The following is a 17,799-nucleotide window of genomic DNA, read 5'->3' as shown; positions in this document are numbered from 1 at the left end:
ATTAAAAAGTTACATTAAGAGTTCCACAAGGCGTCGGCACACTCCCGCATCTATAACAGCCTGAACTTTATCATTTGGCCCATCCGACAAGTAACTGATGGCCCAACAAGCGTCACTTAGTATATCGGGATCTGTGTGATTTAAAAGTCGAGCTAGGATCGGTAGACCGTTAACAATTTTCGAAAAATCCGCCGGAGGATTTTTACCGCGACACAAATTCGAAAGAGTCCATACAGCATTCCTTATCATAGTCAGGCGATTTGTGGTACTTAATACACTGTTCAATAACAAAAAAAAATATTTTTGCATTATACAATCTTTATATATAATATAATATAAAAATGAAGGTTTGTCTGTATGTCATCGATGAACTCAAAAATTACTGAACCGATTATTATAAAAATTATATATACATATACATATGTATTTTTCCACGGAGAAGGTTTGTAGAATATGCTCATTGATGCCACTCGCCACCAGGTGGCGCTGCAGAGTAGGAATTTTTTCTTAAATTTATTTTAGTTGTTGGTGTAGCAACGCGCCCCGGGTACCGCTAATATAAATATATAAATCAGAAAGTTATTATCTTAATTCTTTCAAAAAAATTTTCACTCGAATTCAACTTCACTTTAAGAGCTATTCTGTCATTAATTATACTTATCGTGCACTTTTCAGGTTGCTTACAGCGCATACGGGGCGGTAGAAACAGAAGTATATTTTTAAAGATTATATAAGTTTAAAAAATTAAAATTAAACAAATCTTAAACAACACCAGATATCACACTCGTATCTGATCGCATTTCTGGACTAGTAAATGCATGGAAGGTCCTCGAAGACCAATATATTTCGTTCGGAGTAGAACATAAGGCAACACCCTGGGTATCGAAGCTTCAGTTCATGCGCGATGGACTACATAGTAAACTAACTCTTTCCTAATCACAAATTTAGAGAAGGCATTGAGTAAACGTGGCATTAAGGAACTCCAGTCAGCTGCAAGCAAGCTCAAAAACAACAAGGCACAAGGACCTTATGGAGTACCCGCAGAAGTCCTCAAGGAGATCGCAAAAATGCGACCACAAGTCTTACTAGACATGTACAAAGCCTGTCTAAGAGAGGGAATTTTACCAGAAATCTGGAAAAAGCAGCAGCTCGTGCTAATAAGCAAGGAGGATTATGCATGCTCGACACAGCAGGTCAGCTCCTTGAAAGACTGATCAAGCCTAGACTAGTCGCAGCCATAGATAACGCCGCGACTATCAGCAAGACAGCACGGCTTTAGACGCGTCTATCAAACCCCAGAGGGTTCTCGTTGTATAGACGACACACCCGGAGCGGTACAAGGATCAATTCCCGGTCCCGACTTGTGGAACATTAGCTATGACGAGATATTCAATATAGAAATGTCCGATGGTACCTTTCTAATCGGATACGCAGACGATATCCCTGCAGTCATCACAGCACGAAACCTTGCAGTTAAAAATTTACGAAGTTATGATGCGGGCACAAATGTGGCTAGATTCACGTGGACTCAAATTACCGACAGAGAAAACGGAACTAATACTTCTAACCAGGAAACACATCCCGTGCAAACTTGCTCAAATACGCTATCTTTAAAAAAGGTTCTAAAGTACCTACGCACAAGACTGGACTCAAGACTAACCTCCTGGGTCTAAATAAAATACGCAGCAGAGAAAGCCGCTAAGATGGCATCCCTACTCAGTAAACTGATAACAAACATAAGACAAGCTCTTAGCATCATAAAACGAACGGCAGCCCTGTAATAAATAATAGCGGTTAATACCGATAGACTTGTTGTGTTATGAAATAAGGGAATTTTTTAGTCTCCGGGCATGCCACTGCTACGACGGCAGCTTTGATGATGCAATACGCATTTTAAACCCCCTCATCCGGACAAAAAAATCAGTTTATCATATAAATTTAGTCTAAAAAATACAAGTTTTTTACAGACTATAGCAAATAAAAAGTTTATTACTAAAAGCACTAAAAATTAATTGCAAAACCTTAGCAAAAACAGAGCAAAAGTAAGAGTTGAAAGTTTTGAGAAACTTACATTTTGCTACAGAAAAATCAATTGATATAGAACTTTAGATCTTATTTAGTTCACTAAGTGCACGCGCAATTGGAGTAATGTATACTCAGCTTTCCAATTAGCAACATAAAAAGAGATACACGTAGTCTTCTTTGCGGAATATTAAAATTGATACGATATATATTAATAAAGAAGTACAATCTAAAGAGCCATAACCAACATTAAACATAAAGGACAGTGAGAGTAGTGTTTCGAGATTCTAAGGGCATAAGGCTTATTAGAAGCAAGCGAAAATTATAAGAAGACGTAGGCTCAGAAAAATTCAATAATCGCAAAGAAAATTTAAGAAAGACCTTCTGAACACGCTGGATATGATTAATAGAATTATTGTTATGGTCGGCAAACGAACGTAACATATTCCAAACTGGAAGGTACAAAAGACGTATATAGCTTGAGTGTGCGAGCGGTATTCAAAAAATAAGATGAAGGTTTCAAATTTCACGGGCTACGTACATTTGACATTCGGCCTTCGATTTTTGCTTATTTTTATGTTGGTACACTCGTCTCGAAGGTATGTTCACGGTTTTAGCAATATAGCATGTTTAGTTTGTTTGTGAGAGGCTTAAACATAGTCTTAGTAGCTAGTGCCTGTGATTAAGATTTCCTAACAATATGGTCAATATGAATATTAAATGTGCAATTCAATGAAAAAATAATGCCAAGATCTTTTGTTTCATCAACAGACTCTAACAAACTACACAGGCCGACAAAATTTAACCAACATTCAGACCCAGAAACCAGACTATATATTTCCGAAGGTTTATGATGCGCTGAATCCAAATCTGGCCTCAGAATTGCTCTATTAGTTTGAGTTTTCGAGATATCCTAACCTAAAAGTGCAAAAAACCCCATTTTTGCCCATATTTGAGGTTATGTAGCCTTGCAGATGTTTTCTTTCACCAAAATTAAAGGATGGCATCTTTAAATACAATCCTTCTTTTTTCAAATGGCGTTTTGTTTGCTCAAATATCATTTTTTTTCGCAGAGATATCGCATTTTGAAATTTTCATGTTTCGAAATTTTCCTACACCTGAAAATCGATTAAGATAACATAGACATGATATAGTCGCTTACTAATTTTCTTGAATTGAGTCTTATTTTTCTTAAAATTTTGTCTCACACCATAAGTGTGCTGACTCACCACATCCCTACACTATCTAACCTTTGGGTACCGAGTCACACACAGCCCTAACCCCTAGAAACCACCCCTATCATACCGCGAGCAGGCTAACCCACATAACCGCAAGCAGGCTTTCCCACAAACTCCAAATTTACATACTATTAATCCATATATTTCAGGCCCTCAAACCCAAGAAAATTAGTAAGCGACTATATCATGTCTATGTTATCTTAATCGATTTTCAGGTGTAGGAAAATTTCGAAACATGAAAATTTCAAAATGCGATATCTCTGCGAAAAAAAATGATATTTGAGCAAACAAAACGCCATTTGAAAAAAGAAGGATTGTATTTCAAGATGCCATCCTTTAATTTTGGTGAAAGAAAACATCTGCAAGGCTACATAACCTCAAATATGGGCAAAAATGGGGTTTTTTGCACTTTTAGGTTAGGATATCTCGAAAACTCAAACTAATAAATTAATTTTAGTTATCAATCCGAATTTTGCATGGACAGAGAAGCAGATATTAGTTTAAATTATTTCGGATACTTTTCCTTGTAGACTAGTGCTATTAGATGTACTTACTGTACAAAATTTGCATTTTTGCAAAAGTGATTTTGAAGCAATTTGATTTCTTAATATTTAAAGAAAGGTGATTTTTAATACACCAGAAATGCAAATTATTAATATAAGATTGAAGTTTGGGCATGTCATACAGATCTTGACTGAAACAAAAAAATTTTAAATCATCTGCATAGAGCAAAAAATTTGCGTTAGAAAAACCAATACCTACATCGTTAATAAACTCGACAAAGAGTAAAAGGCCTAAAATACTTCCCCGAGGAACCCCGGAAGAAGCCAAGAAAGATGTAGGTGTGCCGTCAATGGTGGCAGCACATTATTTTTATTGCCGCTCTTAAACAGAGAACTAATATAATAATAATAACTTTCCAATCATCAACAAAAATGTCCGAGGAAAGTGATTTATTAAAAATCATACATATTGGTATAACCCATCCTGGAATATTTTTGATGAAAAAGGCAAAAAACCCACCTACATACATTTTTAAAGACGGTTTAAGCTTAGCGATCCTATATGAGACATCATTGGAAGACAAAGGCAGAGAGCCAAAATTGGCAAGCGTTCTGTGGAAAAATTTTAGCTAAAAAATTCGGCATAACGATTAGCAACATCTGTTCGGTTACTCGCAAACTTTTCTTCGAGCAATACAGCTAGTGGTTTACTAGAGGTAGATTTTTTGGTTTAATAAAACTCCAAAGAGCCTGTGGATTACCTTATATATTCGACTCCACCTCAAGCATGTAGTTATTGTAAAGAAATTTATACAACCGTTAAACTCCTTGAGATATTTTTGATATTTTGCAAAAAAAATTTGGCGTCCAGATTTTTTAAGCTTTGTAAAAATGTATTCTTTAGGTTCTTCAAACTTTTTAGTTTGCATATCAAACAGTAGGTACTGTTTTAAAGGTACGATAACACTCTGAAACATCAGTGGCGGAGAGTAACTCTTCTCAATGAAGCTTAAAAAATGGCTATTAAACAATGAAAAGTCACAAGTTTTGTAATTAAATGAAACTATAGTAGACTCAATGCAACGCCCTCTTCAAGCAGTATTCAGTGCAAGGGTATACTGCACAAGACATTAATTCATAAATGTTCCTTAATTTTCGTAGTGTCATTACTGTCCCACTTTATATTTGAACTGTAAAATTAATACAGTATTTTGTTTCCTGGCAACTTCCAAATAAATTAAATATATTATTTTCGGTTTTTATAATAAAATACTAAATTGAATACTTTATATTGGCTTTTGCCTTTGGAATATTGATTGAACCGTTCTCAAGTTACTAATGAATGAAATCAGAACAAGTGTACCAGTTTATTTTTGATTCACTCTATATATATAATATAATTGGCACTTACCCCCTTTTAGGGGCTTTAGCCGAACTCCTCCTCTTTTTCCCAAACGGCTTTTATTTTTATGAAGAACTTTTGCGTATCAAAAATACACACGGAGGTTTGCCTGGCAAGAGGCGACCGCGATTAGAAAAAAAAACTGTTTCTAACATTTTGGTGTTTCAGGTTAAGCAGTCACACACCAACGCATCCGGTTAAAACGGCTACTTATCACTTCACTTCTTATATCCTGCCATGTTATTGCAGGACAAATCAAATTTCAGAGGTGTTTTTTTCCTAAAACTAACAACAACCTAATTATAAATAATAGTTTGAATTTTTTCTATATCAGTTTTCTCTTTAAAAATTGACGTATTTGACAAAACGCTACTCAAGCAATTAAAAAGTCTTGAAGGTCTCAGCTCTCATACTCTACTTCTTTCACTTTATTATTTCGCCATAGGTGTACTTAGTGCACTGAACGTAAACCGTGTGTTTCACAACTGTTTATAATTTTCTGTAATATACTGAATATACTCAACCAAAACTGTATGATTCAAAATATTTGTACAATTATTAAACTTACTGTAGTAATGGTTGAAGTATTCCTGAATTGAGTAAGTAGTCACGACAGCTGGGCGAGTCTCCAGCTATGTTTCCTAAAGCCCAAACAGCTTGTTCCTGAACATCGCCATTTTGATTCGACAATAGTTCAATGAATACAGGAACAGCACCCGCTTCAATCACAATTTCAGTTTGCTGCGATGTTCCAGAGGCAATATTGGTTAATGTCCAAGCAGCCTCGAACTAAAACATAAAAAATTAGTTACGTACTTGTATGTAAACAACGATGAAATTCTAAAACTTTTGATTGTTTAAGACTGGATTAGATAAAAACAACAATTACTTGCAATGATGCGTTAGAATTATTCTTGAGGAAGAATACAAAACGCGGCACTATTCCCTTTTGTATTACTTCTTCTATCGGTGGGTTTGGATCACGGGATAAAAGCTTACGGAAGTTTTGCGTAGCTTCCAACTGTTCAGCTTCATTCTCGCTATACAATAGATCCATCATTTCCTTTCTTATTATGGCGTCCACAACAGGTTGTGTCGGCTCAAATGGCGGCCTCGCATTTGCTATATTCTTTTGATTGGTTTCTCCTTGTAAACTATGCTCACGAATGCCGTTTCGCATTTCGATTTCCTTTAAAAAAAATTTAAATATAAAGATTCCAACACTCCCTTTTTTTAAATATATTTATATATAATTACTTGAACTCCATCATCCAACCCAGTTTGGGGTATTTCACACAGAACATTTCGCCTTTTTATTAATTGTTGTTCACGTTTTTGCTTACGAATTTGGACGCCTTCTTCTTCGCGTCTTCGACGCATTTCAGATGAGTCCAAAGCCACATTTTTATACCGTTGCCTATGTGTAGTTGACATAATAACAGCCTCACCTCAGAAAAGTTTATGTAAAATATTAGACAAACCCAATCTAAATAACTGCAGGGCACAGAAATATAGATTTTTATAAAACTATCGATTATTCTAATATTTCCTCGATAGTAGGACTGTTCGTAAGTAAACTGTGTGCGATTCGATTTTTTATCCAAAACTTTGGGTTGGCCATTTCGTTGTGAATTTCTTCTAACAACCAATTCTTTTAACTCAACAAAATTTTTTATTTTCGTTTTTTCCTATTACCGAAAATCTTCCGGTGAACAAAGGCTAGGTTACCTTACGTTTATGATGGCCAATCCTCTCATTATGGTAAAGAATTAGTATATTCTCATAAAAGTTATTTGTTTTTAAAGTTTGAGGCGTGTATTCGGTATAATTACTCACGCAGGCTGAATTTTACAAAGACTTTGATTAGAAGGGTATTTGTAAACTTATTGAATTTTTACATAAAACTCTTTTTATAGCGGGTCAATTTTAATCGCACTTCAAAACAATAATGCTCATTATTCGTAAAACTCCTTTCTGCGTAGACGGTCTTCGGCCACGCTTCCAGAATATAATGGTGCCCACCCTCATCTAACGGTAGGCCCAGAAAACTTGCCGTTTCGTCAGGTTGGGTTCTAGATGAGTGGGTTTGATGGGGCATGTGAAAAGGTGGTTAGTATCGTGCGGGTGCCTTCACATGCTGGACATATGTTTAGAATGTCGGAGGCCAACTCTGGATAGGTTCAAGGAGGTGCCTACACGGGTGAACTTTGCGGAAGCCCCCCAGAAAAAACAGTTTGTTGAGCAGTTTGTTGAACTCCTTCACAGGGAGCTTCTGTGCCTCGTTATGTAGGTGTCGTAGGGGGGGCATCAGCAGGCATCCCGTCGCTGTCCGAATAGCAGTGTTTTGGCATGTTGGCATGCTTTGTCCACTGCGTATCCCTAGTTCCAACCGGCCGGCTATTTACTTTACATATCGGTAGTTTGTAGGTAGTTTGCGAAGTCGTTATTGGCTGAAATCGAGGATGAAATAATAATTGGCATAGATTTCATGCTACTGCACGGACTTACGTTGCATTTGGGTAAACGGGTTCTGTCGTGTCAGAATATGGAGACAGCTCTGAAAGCCGGGTAAGAGCCAAATGTAAAGTCCAAAAAGGTAAACCTAAACCACAATCCACGGATTCCACCAAAGTCTGAAGCAATCATATGGGCTTATGTGGAAGGAGGCTGTGGGACATAGAAGCTGCTACGAGGACGACAAACATAATCGAGGAAAGAACTCTAGTGAAGGCGTAAAAAGTCAAGAGGGTTCCAGTAAGGGCGCCAAAGAAATTGCTGGAGATAAGCCATTACGGCGGTGTTAGAAAACTCACTTCAGCAATATTGAGAGTGTTTGATGAACTGTAATTGTAGACACTTATATGCGAAATGGGGGGAAAAACTGTAACACAGAATTTAAATAACGAACACTTGATTGGAACACATGGGAATACGGTGGGTGGGGCAAGATTTCCCAATTCAATCCCATTAAATATTTCTGGACCGTGTGGCCTGGCGTTGTCATGCAGCAAAATCAGTTTGTCATGTCTACCGTCCCGTCCCAGCCGCTTTTCTTTGAGAGCCCGATTCAAACCCATTAGGTGCAGGCGGTAACGATCGCCAGTGATGGTTTCAGATGGTTTAAGGAGCTCATAATAGATTACACCCTTCTGATCACACCAGATGCCCATCATAACTTTTGAAGCATGAATATTTTTTTCGCTGTCGGTTTACCTGGTTCACCTGGCAGGCTCTAACATTTTCGACGCTTGGGGTTATCATAACACGGTGCTACAAAATAAAAAAAACCCAAAGATCTCTTCAAGTGATATAGTGCACGTTTTAGGTCAAGACCAGTACAAAACAATACTGTGTTTAGGAAATTTAAAACACCCTCCAATTTTTAATTTATTGTTAAACACCCGATTTATGTGTTTTTGATGAAGTAAGAATACATAACTAACCCATTTTTCAACCGATTTTTGATTTCAATATGGTCTTGAGAAGGGAGCGTATGTGCGTTATAATTGTATATAATTCTAAGATTAAACGATTCACGTTCAAAAGAAATTTTCAATAACAAGGTCAGATTTGTGCAATTTTTCCCCTTCTTTTTCAATGTGATGCAATTTTTTTCCACTATTCTCCAACAGGCCCCACAGTACATACATATTTTTAAACTCTAATAAAATGTGCTCGAAATAAGCTATTTTTCATCTTGTTAAAGTTACGATTTTTTTTGACGTGATAACGTCTTATAATTCGATTTAGCCGGCTGCACGCACGAAAAAATGTGTCGTTATCTTACTTTTCAAAGCTGACGATGTCGACCACAAACTTGTATATTGCTCGATTCAGAATGGACACAGATATGAGTTATATACTAAATTGTACCTACGCGTATTTCGCGAATAATAACGGAGAACCGCATTAAATTTGCAAATATGAAAGTAGTGAACAAAACTTTCAGTTTACTGATTTTTTTGTTTTACAAAAAAATCCGTTACTTCCACCCATTTTGATCAATTTTTGAAATTAAATGCTTTTTACATTCGGAACAGACACAGCTATAAGACTTTCTATTAATAAGTAAACCTTTCATTTCAATATTATCGACAACATCTCGTTAAACTCGCAAAAATTTACTACAATTTAAGTTTTGTATTGAAAAATCAGTGGTTATTTTAGCTTAGCGTGAAAAATAGAAGACATACGTCAGAAGGATTAACATTTACCTCATCAAGATTGGAAATCGGATAAAATGCAGACGAGCTACGAATTTTTAAGTGTCGGAACACGCCCAAAATCAGGTTTTTAACGATAAATAAAAAATTTGAGGGTGTTAAAAATTTTTTGAACACGGTTCCGCGTCGTTTTCGGCTAGATCTACAGTGCTCATCATGTCACTTCAAAAGTTCTGATTCACTGTAGCACCGTGTAATAGATCAATTTTTCATCGGCAGTGTCGATGCGATGCAGAAACCCTTTTCTTTTCTGCTGTTTAAGAAGCGTGTGTGATGACACTAAACGTCTCTCGGTATCCCTCTCCTTCAATTGATGTGGTACCCAGTTACCTGCTTTCTAGACCATTCTTATCGCGAGCAAACGTTTACCGAGGGTTGATCTGTCAACATCCAACTCTTCAGACATATCATCAAGGGTTCGACATGCGTCGTCATCCAATAATTGTAGTAGTTGAGTATCTTCGAAATTTTTCGGTGTCCCTTGGTGTTCTTTACCACTCACGTATAAGTTGCCACTTCGGAAACCACTCTTTACAAGTTGTATTTGATGGAGCGTAATTATCGTAAATCATGATCAGTATACGACACGTATCAGCTGCACTTTACTTAAAAGGTAATAATGAGGCATGACTTCCGGCAAATGCTGTTTTTTCGGGACTTCAAACGAATGTCAACTACTGCGATCGAGACCTCACATATTCACCTTCAAATCACCAGTATATTACACAAAAATAATATCAGCAGTGACACCTCTTTTACGAGGCCGGAAACTTATTCCCATACCCAAAATATTATTTTGTTTCTGAGAACGTGGTGCATAATAGCAACCATTGTCTCCCCTCGTGATATTGTCTTTTAATATTATATTTACTGTCGGAAAGAGAACCATATAATTAATTAGGTCTTTGAATTTCTTTTAATCCAAAAGTGCGTTCACATATGCATTAATCACCTATAAATCCACCAAGTTAATCTACCCGTTCACATATGGCAGATTACCTGCAAAATTTACAATCAGCTATCAATACTTTTATAGGTTTTTCTTTATAGAAATTATTTTGGTAAAATATTTCGGTGTATTTGGTTTTTTAAATTATTATTAACGATATGAGGAAAAGACTCGGAGAAGGAATAGCTAATTTAATTGCGCAATTAATTGGCTGCTAATAATAAACAGTTGGAGGAAATCCGTATGCGACGTTTATTGAAGTTGCAAACAATTATGGCAGCAATACGCATGGGATATTTAATATTACAGTTTATAATAAGTAATAAGAAGGCGAAACGTTTATGGACACACGCTTTTTTCTGTAAAATGAATCCATAATTAATATTTCATTTCATTTAGTTTTTATTTTGATGTTTCTCCTTACATTCGTAATAATAATTATCGATAACACAGAAAACATAGGGTTGTATGTCGAAAAGTATCGTTATTATCTAGGATTATTTAATAATCTCAGATTTTGGGAGAGAAATTTTGTATGGGAAATCGCACTTTTTAATTACGGTTTTTAAGTTAAGCGCGGAAAAGTAGATCATCTACTTGTATGTGAACGTATTATAACTCGTGGTAGAGATGATATTAAGATATCGTTTTTGGTGATTTGTTTTGAATGTTTCTAGACATATGCCTAATATGTTAGACCGGTGGTAAATTTTTAACGTGGTTTTTGTTTTTCATATTGTTCGGCTTTAGGTCAGTTTTGGGAGATGGCGAAGTTTTTATCATATTTCAATTTATCAAGGATCAACGATTCGAAGGATTTCCTGGGCACATCACCAGATCGCGAGAAAGGAAGTGTAATTGTCACATTAAGCCGGAATATAGTTATAGTCGTAAAGGTAATTATTTGGATTAGCGTGTATTATAGGTGAACTAACTGGACTAACTTGTACCAACACCTCAGCCATCTTCAAATTATTGGTGTTGGTATTATTGATGCGCTTGGGGTATCGCTCTTCAATGTAAGCTTTTGCAATGCACGTGCTTCGACCAAGTTTGTTCAAAATAAAGAACTGAAAAAATGAATATTAGACCCTTCATTCCTCGCATTGACATAGAAACGGTGGGTGATCAGCGGAGTTGCTACATACCTGTCCGGTAAGGAAATACGGGAGGGTATTAAGTCTGGTTTTAGGGTTTACTCAGATTCCAGAATCGTGACAGAAGAAACCTGGATAAACTCTAAAATTAATAAATTTGATGATTGAAAAAAATAAGTTATTGGAGTGCTGGACGAGCTGGCAGTTCTTCCTGAGAACATCTGTGCTTACCAAACCAACAAATCTGGTATTATGTGCGTAAACCAAATGCTACATGAAATTGCTTGCTATAAAAGTAGCAATCACAATCTTACTGTTTACTTTGGTTGTAGAAAACGCTTACAATTGTTCGAGAGTAGCCGATCTGTGTGATATGCTGGCAAACAGAAGTTATGTGGAGTGGATTCGGAATTTCCTCTCGTAGAGAGTCCTTAAGCTGGGGAAAGAGACGATAGGTGTGTCGGCCGGGCTTCCGCAAGGAAATTGGTTATCTCCGTTGCTGTGTAAATTTTAAAACCAGCCTATCAATTGCTTTAAATGTCGTCAATAACATTTCTTTGTCTTTGCCCCAAGTACTGGCGGCTAGCGATTTGAGGATCTTGTTGCGATTTTGGACTTTAGTAGCAACTGCGGTTGTATGCGTAGAGAAGGAGGTAAAAGGTTACTCCCAAAATTTTGGGGTTGTTAATAATCGGTATTTGTGTATCCTCGATTTTGACCTTCGTGGACTTCGTGGGGGGAAAGTTGTAGATTCCTCACAGTGAAAAAACGAGAAAGGCAGATGAGTAGTCGGACCATCTCTTCAGTCCTGGCGGGAGTATTTACTGTATAATGTCATCTAGTAGCGTGAGTGGCTGACTGTGTCGAAAGCCTTCTTGAGGTTCAACGCTACTAGGACAATCCTCTCGCATGGGCGGTTTTGATACATCTCGCGGTTTATATGGGAGTTTATTTCGGTGAGTGCTGTGTTGGTACTCTTCGGAAGCCATGCTGATGTGTGGCTGGGTTCAGATGTTTCGTGTAGAGTGGGTGTAGGAGGGTTTCAGGAGTCCTCATTACTGGGTTATCGGCCGATAAGATTCCCCTTGGTTGGCGGGTTTACCAGGTTTCATTAGTGGGACCACTCTCCCTGAATTCCACTTGTCAAGAATTATGAGAGTAGCCATAGACAGGTTGAAAACCCTGGTGAGGTATCCTACTCCCAATGGACCCTGGTTTTTCAGCATCAACATGTTAAGTCCGTTAGGCCCATTGGCTTTTGATGGTCATGTTTTGTTGATGGCCCCCTGAACCTCATCATTGGGGGAAGTAAGTGGCGATCTGATGTTCGGTAGTTTGTGCAGGGGTTTGGTGGCACGACGCTTGGATCTGTCGCCCGTGAGGATGCAATATGAATCCCCGGCTAAAGTAGTTCGCGCATCTCTTCGGGTCCGACGGAGTGCAACCGTTGAAAGTGATAGCCTCCTTGTCGTTGTGCTTCGACAGTAATAATGAACTAATTAAAAATATATATATATTTTACATATCGATGGTTTTCGAGAAAAGTGACATAATTCAAAAATACAAGTTTTGTAGAAAATCAATTTTAAAATTACGCAAATAGATAATTTAAGTTTTTGATTACAATTATGCATATTTTCCAATTCTACTGGTTTTGTGCAATCATAATACAACAGTGCTTTGTGGAAATAACATATTTTACATTCTTAGCTTATTTTAAAATATTGTAAGTTTTTCGCAAATGTGTCATTTTTCCTGAAAATATTTAAAAAATGTATATTATATTTTTTTCAAATTTTGAGATACATTTCGAAGAGTAGTAGGGTCAAAAGCAAAAAAGCAATTTATTTTTGATTATTTTTTATTACAAAATAGAAATTGTAACACAACATTTACAAACTTCCTCTGAATAAACTAGTAAAACAAAAACAAAAACAATTAAATCCTTTGGTAATAGAATGGTAGAACATAAAAAATACTTTTTTAAGGCATAATGGTAAGAAAAATCCTAGATGTTATTGTAGAACTGAGAGTAATACTTTGGAATGATATTCTTCTCCATCAGTTTTAATAAACCTTCCTTTTTTTAACCTTAAATTTCTGTTTAGCCTTATAGGCGCGATTGAGCGCAGGTAGAGTTGTTAATTCGCTATTACTGCTAGTACTACTACGGTAGACGATGTTCGGGGATTTTTTTACCTCAAATTTCATAAAATCAGTCTCGGAAAATGATGTTTTATAAAACATTGTAAAAGGAGACTCTTTTTCCACTCTGAAGATAATAATATCATTTATTTTTACAAGTTCTCCATCTAAGTTTTTAAGGACTTTAAAGCCAGATTTTTTGAGTTGGGTCAGTTTTCTAGATAAGTGACTCGCCAATTCGATCACCTGACAAAACGACACTAACGCCATCTCTGAGAATTGCTTCAAGATTCGCTTATGACGCTTTTCCAGATCAAAATATATAAACTCTGTAGTTGATTTTTGCTTTTAACGGCAAAACTCCGAATTTTGAGTTGTGTCGCTTTTCTCGAAAACCATCGATATGTAATTATAAAAATATTAATTAGAAGAGACTAGAAAAATGTCAGGAAGAAAGAACCAATATAGTCTAGAGAACAAACAAAAATGCTAAATCAGTTTACGAAAATGCTAATCTGGTCACTCTGAACACCAATTTCGCTAGGGTGACGTTATGAAAATAAGCTGATATCAAATACGCTGAGAGCAAAGTAATGGTATAACGATAGGCGCCACCTTACTATTCTCTCCATTGTTCTTTTAAATGATATTTTTAAAAAGAACTAAACTAATATACAAAAAATATCTCTCTGCACTTATTATCGCTCCTAGTCGGTGCAAAGGGCGGAGCATATATTATCGCTCCTAGTTAGAAAATTAATATTACCTGATTAGTATTTTGTTGAGTATTCAATATTTTTTAAAACTGCCCAGGTGTGAGATGCAAACTTTCTATTAGTTGTGGGCATATTTCTAAAGTATTAGAGTTTAACGCTTCCTGTACTCCTTGGCATTAAACAATTTTTTTTTTTTTTGAATAACCTTAATCTTAATGTCATTCTTGGACAATAAAGTACTCAATTTTTTCTTTGGGAAATCAATTTTTCCGTCGTTGTAGTCGTTATCATGAATGAATACCCTGTTTAGTGGCATGGCCACGAATGAATGTGGCTCCATCATATTTTATAGATATTCAAGATAAGCAAGCTTATCCATATTGTATTTTATTACTATAAGTGCGCTACTTCTCTGACAATAGGTATATATTTAAGATGCTTACATCCTTTTATTAAGTATTTTGCCGAGATCTTCCTCCAATTTGTGGTGTGCGTATTGATGTTTATCAACAATTGGAGGGTCCTGCAGTTTTATGCTGTATCCGTCGCTGAGGAGCGATAGCTATTAGATAAACTTTTCTATTCACTTCGGTGTTTCGTACCTAAAAAAAAAAACAATGGATTTTCCCAAACAAAAGACATTCAGTAATTTAGCCCCTCGGGTTGCTAGTCTTAGATTATAAAATTCAGCTATACTTACAATAAGTTTTTTCTCTTATTAGATTTCCTCACAACAGCAAATTTGTAGTTGGTCAACTCAAGAAAAACTTTCGACTAATGTCATTTTTGACAATATAAGTAATAAGTATGTAGGAGTTTTCGGTAATCGTTTTATTCGCTGTTGGGATGCCTCTGTCACTGACATAAATACTATAAAAAAAATAAAGGTTGGTAAAACGCTAGTTTTGTGTGAACGAATAATGTTAACACATCATTTGAATTCAGTTACAGAAATCCGTACTTGGAATTATCCCTAGTGGAAATGGAGCTTTGATTCTTTATACTGATGGCGCCTGGGATCAACTTTCTGAAGCAATTTCTACACGAAGAGAGTCATCTTTGGTACCTAATTTTATGGACACCACTCATTTGAAGTGTGCTGATGTTGAAGACATTAATATAAAATGTCAGGTTAATGGCACGCAAGTTTTAACATATTTTGCAAAAGCCGAAGATAGCAAAGAAAGGAATCTTGTATTATTGCCATTAAAAGTTGGTAGCCAACAAAAAATTGTAAAAATTAGACGTAAAGAGATGACCGTAAACTTATCTGGATATGCAATAGTTGAAGGCGATAATAATTTTATGCTGTTAACGATATGTAAGTACTTTAAAACGCAACTTAAATATCTGTTTAAATTAATAATAACTTTACAGGGTCAGACCAAAGGCTGTTTTTGTTAAACCTAGATGAAAACTTGGAATCGGAAAAATCGCCTGGAAATTTTGTGTCTATTATGTCCACTCTTAAAGTGGATACACCATTATCTATTCTAGGAATAGCTAAAAATTGCGTGGCAATTTATGGAGCGAACAGTAATCAAGAAGGCGCCTCACTACTACTTTACAACACACAATTTAAAGTCGTTAAAGCACAACAATTTTTCAAAGTATACTTTGATTGGTCACGAATTTGGAGCATCGATGAAAACATTATAATAGCTATGGGGCAAAACTTATCTGTAGTAACATACCGCATGTCGCAGGAACTTTTAGTAGATCTACTAGGAACTTATGATAGTGAAAACCATATAGGAATTGAAGGAGATCTTATAAATGAAGAGGACTACCTTCAATCACTCTGTTCATTTCCAGAAACTTCTTTTGAGTTCCAAAAAGAATATGTAAATTTTCAAGACCATTTACCGAACAAAGATTTTTATAATGATTCAAAGTTTAAGAAAAAGTTTCGTAAATATAATTGCTTAGGAGAGCAGAATCAAGTTTTCATAAAAGCTGATCAGGAAAAATCATTCTTGGATGACAGTATTGCTATAGTTGAGACACCCTTAGAATCACAGCTGATAAATAAAACACTTTTTGAGTTCTACGTGCGTCAATACGAAAATTGTGGAGCTACTGAACAAGAGATTTCCGAGAAATTACACTTTCTCTTGTCAAAAATAAATTATTCATCAAAAATTATGAGTATCACAAGTCGCTTTTCAACTGCACCTGAATCAATATTTGCCAAGGCCTTTTTTTCAATGCTTATAAAAAGTTGTTCCAAAAAGTTAAACCCCAAAGATTATGCATCAAATAATTTGACAATTTGTGGCCATAAAGCAATTTTTAAACCATTTAGAAAAATGGCATTAATCGAGCAATTTCAAAATGATTTAAGTTCATTTGGGTTATTACATATTTTGGACTATTTTTATGAACTATTAACTGAACCCCTATCTACTGAACCATCTTGTTCTGATACGTGCTATATAAAACTAGAAATGCAAATTATTTATTGGTTCGATCTTATATTGAATGCGTGTTTTCAACATTTGGTGCTATCAAAAGACATTAGAGTACTAAACATGCTTTCGAAATGGACCGAATTAGTTTCAGCGTATAGAAATCAAATAAAAAAACTGGAAGATTTATTGATAATGCTTTATAATCTTGTCCAAAAAGAGCATATTATAGGAAATTCAAACACCTCCATGTGGTACTGCATCGAAGAGTTAAGTTTTTGAGACTAACACCCTAATGATTTGGCAACAAGAAAATAATTATACTTATTTAAACAAGTATATTTTATTTAAGAAAATAGTTTTATTCGTTAACATAGCTGTAAATAAAAGTTCAAAATTCGAATTACAAGTTAAAAAAACACTTCAAATCATGTAACCAAAAAAGCTGGGATGGCGTTGTGAGGGAGCTAATTCATTGGATACCATAACTGAAGCAAGCGCATAGAATGTCGAAATGAAATTTGGTGGTGTTTGCGAAGAAGTTTTGACAATAAATAACGAAAACACAGTTAGTAGCTAAATGGCGGGACTACTAATTTGGGTTAGCTTTTCATTATCGCCGCACAAGTTTAGCTTATAACGTCTAAAGGCCGTGGCAGATAAAACTTTTGTTTCGTGTAGGGTTACAGATTCGCTTTGACAGCTAAATGTACGATTTTATACGACATGTGACATGTATGTATAAAGCATTTTCAACTTAGCGCGAAGCAAAAATATGGGTAACTCCCATTTGGTTTAATTTTCGCTTTATTTGCCAATTTTGAGCGTTCGCATATCTTTAGTTTTAGTTGATCTGCAGTTAAAAAATAAAAAAAAAACCAGGTGCTGGTATAATTTTGTTCTTCGATTTTTTGGAACAAATACTTAAAGGATCGAGCATGGCAACCAGTCGTGGTTTCCACTCTTACAACAGAGGAGCACTGTAGATGGAAATCGCTGGGTGGCAGATTTGTGAAAGAAATCTCAGTCAGTTTGAAACCGCTGCTGAACCGAAATTAGAATGGTGCTATTTAGGGGCAATGCGTGTGTTTTTATA

General features: G+C 35.8%; 2 protein-coding genes across 2 annotated transcripts in view; one reads left to right on the top strand and one right to left on the bottom strand.

The window, feature by feature from the left end:
• The window catches only part of LOC128859813 (importin subunit alpha-7), a 34,535-nt gene extending 27,848 nt beyond the window's left edge, over positions 1-6,687 (bottom strand). Inside the window, exons 1-4 of the mRNA XM_054096903.1 lie at positions 6,423-6,687; positions 6,055-6,354; positions 5,734-5,954; positions 14-277 (exon numbers count right to left, since the gene is read on the bottom strand). Of these exons, the coding sequence (XP_053952878.1) occupies positions 14-277; positions 5,734-5,954; positions 6,055-6,354; positions 6,423-6,599 (962 nt within the window). The 5' untranslated portion in view covers positions 6,600-6,687. The remainder of the gene's footprint in view (positions 1-13; positions 278-5,733; positions 5,955-6,054; positions 6,355-6,422) is intronic.
• A 4,303-nt stretch (positions 6,688-10,990) lies between these two features.
• On the top strand, positions 10,991-17,529 carry LOC128859812 (uncharacterized). Its single transcript, XM_054096902.1, has 4 exons — positions 10,991-11,233; positions 15,018-15,182; positions 15,241-15,616; positions 15,673-17,529. The coding sequence occupies exons 1-4, from the start codon at positions 11,102-11,104 to the stop codon at positions 16,983-16,985; spliced, it is 1,986 nt and encodes a 661-aa protein (XP_053952877.1). The 5' UTR covers positions 10,991-11,101; the 3' UTR covers positions 16,986-17,529.
• Positions 17,530-17,799: the final 270 nt, after the last annotated feature.

The sequence above is a fragment of the Anastrepha ludens genome, chromosome 4 (assembly GCF_028408465.1).
Source record: "Anastrepha ludens isolate Willacy chromosome 4, idAnaLude1.1, whole genome shotgun sequence".
Classification (NCBI taxonomy): domain Eukaryota; kingdom Metazoa; phylum Arthropoda; class Insecta; order Diptera; family Tephritidae; genus Anastrepha; species Anastrepha ludens.
Note: the sequence above shows the minus strand (reverse complement) of the source record. Positions and strands in the feature narration are given on the sequence as shown.

Excerpts from the sequence above, each read along its gene's own strand:
- LOC128859812 (XM_054096902.1), top strand. The coding sequence starts at position 11,102 with ATGGCGAAGTTTTTATCATATTTCAATTTATCAAGGATCAACGATTCG. Across the intron at positions 11,234-15,017 it reads ATATAGTTATAGTCGTAAAG|ATTTCCTCACAACAGCAAAT; the intron begins GTAATTATTTGG and ends TTCTCTTATTAG. Across the intron at positions 15,617-15,672 it reads TTTTATGCTGTTAACGATAT|GGTCAGACCAAAGGCTGTTT; the intron begins GTAAGTACTTTA and ends ATAACTTTACAG.